Source organism: Fukomys damarensis, unplaced genomic scaffold, assembly GCF_012274545.1.
Source record: "Fukomys damarensis isolate Sample0158 unplaced genomic scaffold, DMR_v1.0_HiC HiC_scaffold_39, whole genome shotgun sequence".
Taxonomy (NCBI): Eukaryota; Metazoa; Chordata; class Mammalia; order Rodentia; family Bathyergidae; genus Fukomys; species Fukomys damarensis.
The window spans coordinates 47,105,326-47,115,494 of NW_022900951.1; the positions used below are offsets into that span (position 1 = coordinate 47,105,326).

Consider the following 10,169-nt stretch of genomic DNA (forward strand, 5'->3'; position numbering starts at 1 on the left):
AAAGCTGCCTGCCTTGCAGGCACAAGGACCCAATAAAAAAAAAATCAAAAAACTAAACCCCTCCCAAATATAAGACCCAGTCAAAAACTGGGCAATTGAAATGAATAGATACTTTTTAGAAGAAGTACAAAGGGCCAGCAAATGCATGAAAAAAATGTTCAGCATCTTTGGCCACGAGGGAAATGCAAATTAAAGAAACACTGGGATCCCATCTTACTCCAGAGAGAACAGCTATCATAGAAAAACTGAAAAAAACCACAAGTGCTGGTGAGGCTGCAGGGAAAAAGGAACACTTTTATATTGTCAGGTACATTAGTACAATCACTATGGAAATCACTATGGAGATTTCTAAAAAATTCTAGACCTAGAAATTCCATTTGATTCAGCTATTTTCCCATCTAGCTTTTCTTCTCCTTAAAGTTAAAGACATTATATTATAGTGACACATGCATACCTATGTTTACAGCAGCACAACTCATAATAGCTAAATCTCTTTTGTTGTTGTTTGCTTTTGAGACAGGCCTTCAACTCATGGTAATTCTCATGTCTCAGCCTCCCAAATTCTGGCATTAAAGGCAAGCATCACCATGCCTGACCAATAGTTAAATCTTGGAAACAGCCTATAGGTTTTATCAACAGAGGAATGGATAAAGAAAATGTGGTATTTATACATAATGAAATACTACTCTGCCATACAGAACGAGAAACTTGAGTATCTGTAGGAAAATGGATGCACCTTGAGACAAATCAGACACAGAAGCATAAATACCACATGGTTTCTCTTACATGGAAAACCCAAAGTATAAATAATTTAAAGAGCAAAATAAAAGACAGATAAGATGAAACAGGGAGATAGACCTTTTGCAAATTGGAAGGGGGCCTATCTAGAAATGAGGGAAGGGAGGCAAGAGAAGGGGAAGTATTAAGATGTGATATGTACATGTACCAATTCTCCAAATGAAAGCATCCAGTATGTACTTCAAACTTGTACTAATAGAAAACAGTATGGTACTGACACAAAAAGAGACGTGATTATCAATGAAACAGAGTTGAAGTTGTGTAAAGAACCGCAGGTATGTTCAGCCATGTGATTTTTTTTTCCGCTTTTTTGATACAGGGACTTTGTACGTAGCCTGGAACTCCTGGCAATTCTCCTGCTTCTGCCGCTTTGTGTGGCAATTATAGCTGTGCACCACCACACCTGGCAGTCATGTGATTTGTTGACAAAGAGGCCAAAACCATGCTTTAGAATAGATGGCCTCTTTAACAAATGGTGCTGGAAAAACTGGTTATCTACATGCAGAAGTCCAGCATAGTGGCGCATACCTGTAATCCCAGCACTCAGGAGGCTAAAACAGGAGGACTGCCACAAATTCAAGGCCACTTTGGGCTACATAGTGAGTTCAAGGCCAGTCTGAACTACAAAGTGAGACCCTGTACCAAACAAACAAAAACAAAAAAAATTACACAGAAGAATATTTATAGGCCCGTATCTCTCAGCTTGTGCTATATAAAATAAAGATGCATCAAAGATATAAATATAAAAACAAGCATTGAATCTATTAGAGGATAAAATTGATAAAATTCTTGAAGGCATAGAAGCTTGTGCACAACAATCAACAGGGTGAAGAAACCACCTTCAAAATTAGGAAAAATTTGAAGAAAAAAAAAAGAGATGAGACCTCTCCCCAAAATAAAAGCCCTAACTTTTAAAAAGGTAACTGAAATACATATATACTCTTAAAAGAAGGAATGTGTGGGCCAGGGATTTAGCTCAGGGGTTCCACCACCTGCTTCGCAAGCAAAAGGTCCGGAGTTCGATCCCTGGTACCCCCCCAAAAAAATTCACCATTACCATACTCAAAAGAAGGAATGCAGTGGCCAAAAGAACATGAAAAAATGTTCAGTATCTTTGGTCATTCAAGAAATGCACATAAATCAACACAGATTTCCTCTTACAGCAGAACTCAATTATAGCTATAATTGTAAAATTATAAGTATAAAACTAGGGGTGGAGATTTACCTCAGTGGTTCTGCCACCTGCCTCGCAAGTACAAGGTCCTGAGTTCGATCCCTGGTACCAAAATAAATTAATAAAATAAAATTATAGCTATCACGAGGAACTCAAAAAGCAACAAATGCTAGACAGCTTGCAGGGATAAACTAGTATTAACATTATGGAAATCAGTATTGAGAGCTCTCAAAAAACTAAAACTAGAAATTATTTGACCCAGATATGCCTCTTCTGGGTGTCATCCTGAGTTAAAAGACATCTTATACCAATACTTGCATAGCCATGTTTACAGCAGTACAGTTCATACTAGCTAAATTTTGGATGCAGCCAATAGTCCCATGAACAGATGAATGGATAAATATTTGAGATATACATATCTATACCTATATCTACATCAGTACTATTCAGCAATAAAAAATGATAAATCTGAGTCATTTGTAGGAAATGGATGCATCGACTATGCTAAGTGAAATAAATTAGACACAAAATGTTATTACATGGTTGCTGTTATGTGAAAAATCCACATTATAAATAATTTAAAGAAACTAAAAGAGAGATGGCAGGAAACAAGAAAGTAGACTGCTGAGATGGGAAGGGAATCTGAAGATGGGGTAAGAGGGAAGGGCCACCAGGCATAGTGAAAGTACAAGTGATTAAGATACAAATTACCAATTTCCTTGGATGAATGCAGTTATTATATATTGCAAAGATATGCCAATAAAAAATAATTCTTACATGACCCAATAAGCTGAAAAATGAAACTTTTATACTTAGTGCTAGGAAACTGCTTCCAGGAGGAAGCAATGTTTACACAGACCCAGAAGAGAAGTTGAGTGAGTCTAGGTGAATGGACAAAAGAAGCCATTCAAGGAATTTAGCAGTAAAAACAAAGGCTCAGAAGAGAGATAGCTCTTGGGAGTCTGGGCAAACAGAACAGTTTTGGGTGAGATTCAGAAGAGACATTTGTATAATAAATTGTGCATTCACTTCAGCGGTACATATACTAAAGTTGTATAATAAGTTGTGACAATAATAATAAAATCTTTTTTATTTACCTCCATCTTGCAAGGTTGCAAGGGTTAGAAAACACAGTGTAAAAACATTTAATATATAACTTGGTGCTTAAGAAATAGCAGTAATTACTAGTATAACCATTTTTGTAATCTCTAGAGCACCTAGAAGGCTTTTCAGTTTTTGTGACTGAAGACAAACAATCAGAAGGCACATCAACCACTGCTTTATGAAGAAGCAAAGCACAAAAGGACACCAGCTCTTGGGCAGATTTAAAGTCTGGTTATTCATGTACTACCACTATGATTTCTGCCACGACCAAGTACTTCAACTTAATATTTTTCTTTAAATCAATTCATTTCATTTCATTGGACTCATTCTAAAAATTACAGCTGTGAAATGGTGGGTTAGCTGTGATTATCTTTTTTTCTCTTAGGCATTAACCATTAAATGAAGTACTCTTCCCTTTCATCATGCTACATCATCTCCAAAATCACAGTCTAAAACTATTTACCATTGTTCTACTTCTGTACCCTTTGGAAGATCAGGAAATTTGTGGGTTTGCTAAATTTTCCTGCCACTGGCCATTTTTACTTACAAAGAGCACATAACCAAAACAAACCAAATAACAAAACGGATTCCAACAATATATACTAAATCTTTCTATAGTATTGTCAGTGACTGTTATCACTGAAAGCTCTAAAAGGTTCACCAACAGCACACATGCCATAGATTTGCCACCACTGTCCTAAGCTGTCTAATGCTAAACAGACAACCAGCAATTTATTTAACCCCGCCACCTCTATATGCTCTATCATAAATGAAAATGAGACTAGGAATAAAAGCCCATCTTGTGCTCTAGCCCTCAGAACAAAATCAAGGAGGGCAGGGATCCAGTAGTGGGTTTTGCTCTGAAGCACTAAAATTCAGTCAAATGAAAAGCAGGAACACAAGCAAGTCATTCAAGTGAAAAATTGCTGCCTTGAAGATAGTAGAATATTCCTCTGAAAAAGCAAACCATAATCAATTATTAATCAATACCTTTCAAGTCTGTGCTAAAATTAAGTTCTTTATCACAGAAAGTCAACTACAACCACGAGAACAAACTTCACAGACAACTTCAAGAAATACTTTATATATGCAATTTTGGAGCCAATCTTACATTCACTATATTAAGAGTCACACTTTGTCATTCCTACAACTCACTCTCTTAGGATCACTGACCTAAAAACGAAATCCTGTAGCCAAAGTATATAGGCCATTATGAAGAATATGAAAAGGCAAGAGTTTGTTTATAATCCAGCACAAGGAATAAGATTTATTGGGCCAGAGATTTAGATCAGTGGCATCGTGCCTGCCTTGCAAGCATAAGGTTCTGAATTTGATCCATGGTACAGGAAAAAAAAAAGATTTATATATTCCACACTGGGCATGGTGACCCATGCCTATAATCCCAGCCACTCAGGAGGCCAAGGCAGGAGGATCACTGCAAATTCAAGGTTAGCCTGGGCTACACAGTCAGACTGTCTCAAAAAATTAAAAATATTTATATGTTCCCCAAACAATGACTTTCAGGACTGAAGAGGACTGTTCAGAATTTTGCAACATTTTATTATGAGAAACTTCACATATACACCAGAGTTTAAGTAATTTTACAGCAAACATCTGAATACTCACTACTGAGAGTCTATCATTTTTTTACTGTAGTTGATGCATCACCTACCCATCCATCATCCAAATCACCTTACTTTTTCAATGAACTGCTGGGTTTTTTTTTTAATCATGTAAGAGACAGGATCTCACTATGTTGCCCAGGCTGAGCTCGAATTTCTGGGCACAAAGGATCCTCCTGCCTCAGCCTCTGCAGTAGCCGGAATTGAAAGCCCGTGTACCTGTGACTAGCTACTGCTGGAATTTTAAATACTTGTATAGAGTGTGAATATCATAGAGTGGCTTCTCGAAAATCTTGACTGAGGTACATTAACAAAAAAGTATGGAAACCACAAACCCATACTGTGTTCATCTCCCTTGCTGACTTACAATCAAAATCTATTGAAAGCTCACAAATGGCCATCTTAGATTTCCACATCCCTGTTCCCTATCTGTACTAAGCTTAGTTCTCTTGGTGGCTCAGCATCAATCTGTGAAGTCTCTCTCAATTTTCAGCCACTCAAAGAGAATTAACAATGTCTTCTATAGGGGCTACATTCTTTATCATTTGCAAGCACCACATAATATCTGCTCTGTTGTCTCTTTTACTAAACCCTGACCTCAAGGGCAAGAATCCCCTTGTTTATCTCTGAGTCCTCAGAAACCAGTACAGCACTTAGCCTACAGTGAGCACTCAGTAAAGGAAAAGTATCAATGAAAGCTGTAAATGTACGTTTTCCCAGGAGCTGAGGAATAAGAGTAGGGAGATGATCTAAACATGGTGACACTTTGGAAAAATTCATCTTAGAGCATTGTTAAGAGTATGAGCTTTGGAGCCAGACTGCATGGGCAGGGATCCCAGAATTCCAGCTCTGTCTGTCACTATTGCTGGGTGACTTTGGGCAAATTTCTAAAGCTCCTGGGCCTGAAATTTCTTCACTGGAAAATAGGGATCATAATGCTTCACAGGAGATTATGAGGACCTAATGAGACACTAACTTAATAAAACAAGCACACAGTGGGGAGTGGGCTCAGGGGTAGAGCACTTGCCTAGCATGCTTAAGGTCCTAGCTTTCCCTCAGTGCCACCAAACACACACACACACACACACACACACTGTGTTCCATCAACAAGGTTAATAAGGTAAAAAGTCCTTAAAGCCCAGGTGGTAGCAGTGCAAACAAATGGAAAGAATGGCCGTAAATGAAGAATCTACTTTAAAATGTTCAGTCAGGAAGGCAAGCAAGTGGGTTTCTGTTATATTTTATCTCGTGTGTAAGTTAGCTCATTACTAGATTTCTTTTCATAGAGCTGGGGATCAAATCCAGGGCTTCATGTATGGTAAGCATATCTTCTACTAGTGAGCTACATCCCCAGCCCACAACTGGATTTCTAAATTAAAGAAGTTATAATCTATCCAGTCGAAGCACAGGTTTGACACTGGGCACTGAGTATAGCACATACGGACTCTGGCCACAAGCTCTGTAACTACTGGGAGCTTCTCTGTGTAGGTCTTTCAGTCTCTCAGCTGAGATTTCATTCCTCATTACTCAAGACACCATTTCTTTAGTTTGTGTCCCAGTCCTCCTGTCCTGTGAGGATAACCCCAAGAACCTTGGTTGGTGAATGGGTCTGCAGTTTCATCCTGCCCAACACTGTACCACTTTTTCTTTTCTTCTTCTTGCCCACCTCCTTACTTCTCAAGCCTTACTATTCCCTACACGTAGGAACTTGCAACCTAAGAGTATGGGAAAGCAAGAGAGCAGTAGCAATGGTGCCAAGAACTGGGGATGCTGCCAAGTTGTTCCCCAGGCCCCATATGCAGTGACCCAACTACATGCCAAGTGGATTTAACTGCCGTGGGGTCTCACACACTTGATATTCCTTTTTGGTTCTGTTTTCTTTCTCTTAGACCAACCTTCTCCAAACCCAACCTCTTCAAATCCAACCCATCCTTGAAGACCCAGGTGGGGTCTGACTTCTCCCCTGAGCATTTTGGTCCATAGGTATCCTCCCCCCACATAAAAAAACAGGTACTGTACTTACTGTCTGTACCAAAAGCATAGTCGTTGTACACATTTGTATGAGTAAATGTTCCATGTGTATTTGATTTCTCACAGGGAGGAACAATGTCGCACATCTTTCAAACTCAACTCAATGGGTTAATACTTGCTGAAGAGTGACTTAATCAGTGGGTGTTTTGTCTATTCATTTCAGGCTAAGGCAGGAGATACAGGTATGTTGACATGAAAATGGTTGAATGAATACATGAGTAAAAAGTATCAATAGGTTAAAATGAGAAAAAATACAGAAGAAAGATATTCAATTAACATCTATTTAACAGATTCGCTGTGAGGTTGGGAAAAGGAGTTGTCAACTGGAAAAAGGAGGGAAAAGGTGTATCAGTTTGAGAGATAATATAGCAGGAGAAAGGTGAGGCTACAAAAGAAATTCTAAATTATGCTAAAACCTAGAAGGAGGCCAAATAGATAAGTGAAAGTAAAGAGAGCTACTAGGATGACATGGATAGAGAGGTGAGTGAATAGGTGGGGGGGGTATGAGCAAGGAATGGAGGTAGGTACATATAATGACTGAGGGTAATTAGCCAGGTAGGTTGGCTGGTTCGATAGATGAATAAATAGGAGGCAGGTAAATGAGTGGTTTGTAGGTTAAGTGGGTGGATGGTTAGGTGTTTAATTGGTAGGTAATAGGTGTGGGGCATGTAATTTAAAATCCGGCCCCTCCCTCACCTTGACCCGGAAGCGGATGAGTGCTAGCCTCACGCAGTGGCTCAGGCAAGCTGGTGGCAGGAACCAGGCCCGTGGTGGAGGGGTGCCCTTGTTGCCCACGTGTCCCACGATCAGTTGCGCTGTCTGCCGCTCAGCCTGGCACCGACGGCCCCACTCGGCCAGTCGGTCTTTGCCCAGGCCGCCGGGGAACATGACCACCAGCTCCAGGCCGTCACCGCCGGGATAGGCACAAGCCTGGCACAGCGCTGACAAGTAGCCCAGCATGGCATTCCACTGGCCACCACACACCCAATCCGTCTGATAGCCACCGTAAAGCCGCGGTAGCGCCGAGCCTGCGTCTACCAGCACCCGGGCCCCGGGCAGCGGAGGGGGCGGCGGCGGCAGTGGAGGGTGTAGCCCGGGCTGCGACTGGCCATGGTGGTGGAAGTGGTGAGCAGGGTGATGGTAACGGCGGCTGCAGGGGAGCGGAGCCCCTGGCGGCGCGTGGGGCCCCAGGCGCTAGAGCTGCTGTCGGTGGTAGCTGGCGATGCAGGTGCTGCTGGTGGTGGCGGTGCTGCTGCTGCTGCTGGCGCGAGACAGTGCGCGCGAGTTTGAGAAGGTCCACAGGCACCACGGCCCCAGGACAGCGCTTCTCCAGGAACTCTTGAAAGCCCTGGACACCCATGCCTCTTCAGCGGGCGGACGAGACAGCGACTGCGCGAGCAGGTTAGGTGGCGTTCTGGGCGCGAAGCTGGGGGCAGACGCGTGCGCACTCCGCAGGGGGCGAGGGGGGCGGGAAAAGGATTCCCGAGGGGAGGGGTGCAGGAGCCAGGGAGCGAGGGTGGGGAGAGACCACAGATTGGATTTGGGCGGAGAGGAGGGGTGAGGCAGACCGGACTCAGGAGAGGCTGGGAGGGTAAAAGCGATGTCGGGCTCTAATCGCTCCTCGTCTTCTCCTCTCCTGCGGCTCTTCTTCACCGTTTCAAAAAGGGTGAAGCTTCTTCCTTCCACCTCCAGGAGCCATGTTGCCTCTTCTCTATGATACACGCTTTCTAGCTGGGAGCAGGAGCGGGGAATGGGGCGGGGCGCATGAGCATCCTGGGAGTTGTAGTCTTCCCCCTTATGGCCTCAGGATGCAGTCAGGGAATGAGGCTACCACGACTGTTGGGCCTTGTGGTTCACGGGGGTCATAAGAGGTGGAGCGTGAAAATCTGTGTTTGAGATTTGTGCTCTAGTTCTTTGCATGGCACGGACATGCCTCGATCTATTTACTGCCATTCCCAGGAAAAAGTTTTGGGGGAAGGAAGGATGCATCATGGGAAAGGAAATAGAGTGCATTGATTGAATTTGATCAGGCAGAGTGAGCTGAAATTCCCCGGATGAATTTTACCTTTAATGGAAAAAATAATATGGCTATTTATTTATTTATTTATTATGGGAGAGGGGATGAGACACGGTCTGGCTCTGTAGTTCAGGTTGGTCTTGAATTCACCTTGTAGCTCAGACTGGTCTCTAACCGCTGCAATCCTTGGCCTGGGTGCTGGGATTACAGGTTAGCTACTGTAATTGTTAGAAGAGTTGTTTACACCTGTTAGGAATATTGAAACTTATACAAAGGAAGCTTATATCTGTGTCAGTTGTTATTTACTTTTCTTCTGGTTTTGTTTGGGTTCTCCCCAAGAAACACAACTTGATGTAGAAGATCTATGCTCAACACTAACAAATTTGCCAAATCAATCTTAAGACAGTCACAAATGAATGAAATGACCATAAAAATAAACCAAGGCACTTGTGACTAGAGGATCAGAAGAAGTGGGCACAGATGGTGACCACTAAAAATTGCCATCAGTGAGTAAAAGTGATATATTCCTAGAAGTGAGGTCAAGTATGTCATGACAAAATTCTGAAAATATTTCATTTGAAAGTTGTGATCAGGCCATGGTGGTGCAGATGTAATCCTTACACTTTTGAAGGCCAAGGCACAAGGCTTGCAGGTTTGAGCCCAGCCTGGAAAACTTACCCAGAAGCTGTCTCAAAGTTAAAAATAAAAAGGGCTGGGTATGTAGCTCAGTGTGAAAGCTCTGAGTTCAGTGCCCCATATGGCGGTGGGGATCTGCAATTACTGGGAGTCATATATTCATGGACCTTCCTGAGTTGGAGCAGAATTCTCAGTCCCATATCAAAGATTTCACTGATTTGAAAACTAGCATTTATGAGATTACGTGTTTATGCCTCCTAAATACTACTTGTTTTCCATTGTCCTCAAATGTGATAATATCTCCTATAAATGCACTCAACTTGAATGTATGGTAGAAGAGTCATGTGGAACAGTGTTGAATTCAGCATATTATTTCCTGTTGGAGCTCTGATCCAAAGGACCTTGAACATAATGCCAGGGAGAATGAGCCAGGTCCTTAGGTACAGTGCTTAGAAATTAGAAGCTACAGGGCTTGGGATTTAACTCAGTGGTGACAAGCCTGCCTCACAAGCACAAGGTCCTGAGTTTGATCCCTGGTATGAAAGAAAGTGAAGAGAAGAGAAGCAAAGCAAAGAGAAGAGAAGGACAAAGAAATTAGAAGCTACAACAGGATGACCCAAGCTATTTCCTTTAGCAAATCTGAAAAGTCACAGAGCCTAATTTCAGCTGGGGATGTAGCTCAATGGTAGAGTACTTGCCTAGCAAATGTAAGGCCCTGTGTTTGAGCCTCAGCACAGAAAACAAACAAACACACACACACACACACACACACACACACACACACACA

At 42.1% G+C, this 10,169-nt stretch overlaps 1 protein-coding gene and 1 long non-coding RNA gene across 2 annotated transcripts in view; one reads left to right on the forward strand and one right to left on the reverse strand.

Annotated features, from left to right (window-relative positions):
- The window catches only part of Fam120c (family with sequence similarity 120C), a 198,532-nt gene extending 190,424 nt beyond the window's left edge, over nt 1-8,108 (reverse strand). Inside the window, 2 exon segments of the mRNA XM_010610739.3 lie at nt 7,426-7,873; nt 7,875-8,108. Coding sequence (XP_010609041.2) covers nt 7,426-7,873; nt 7,875-8,089 — 663 coding nt within the window. The 5' untranslated portion in view covers nt 8,090-8,108.
- The window catches only part of LOC117284747, a 59,983-nt gene continuing 57,883 nt past the window's right edge, over nt 8,070-10,169 (forward strand). The window contains exon 1 of the long non-coding RNA XR_004515854.1: nt 8,070-8,130. This is a non-coding gene — a long non-coding RNA (uncharacterized LOC117284747). The remainder of the gene's footprint in view (nt 8,131-10,169) is intronic.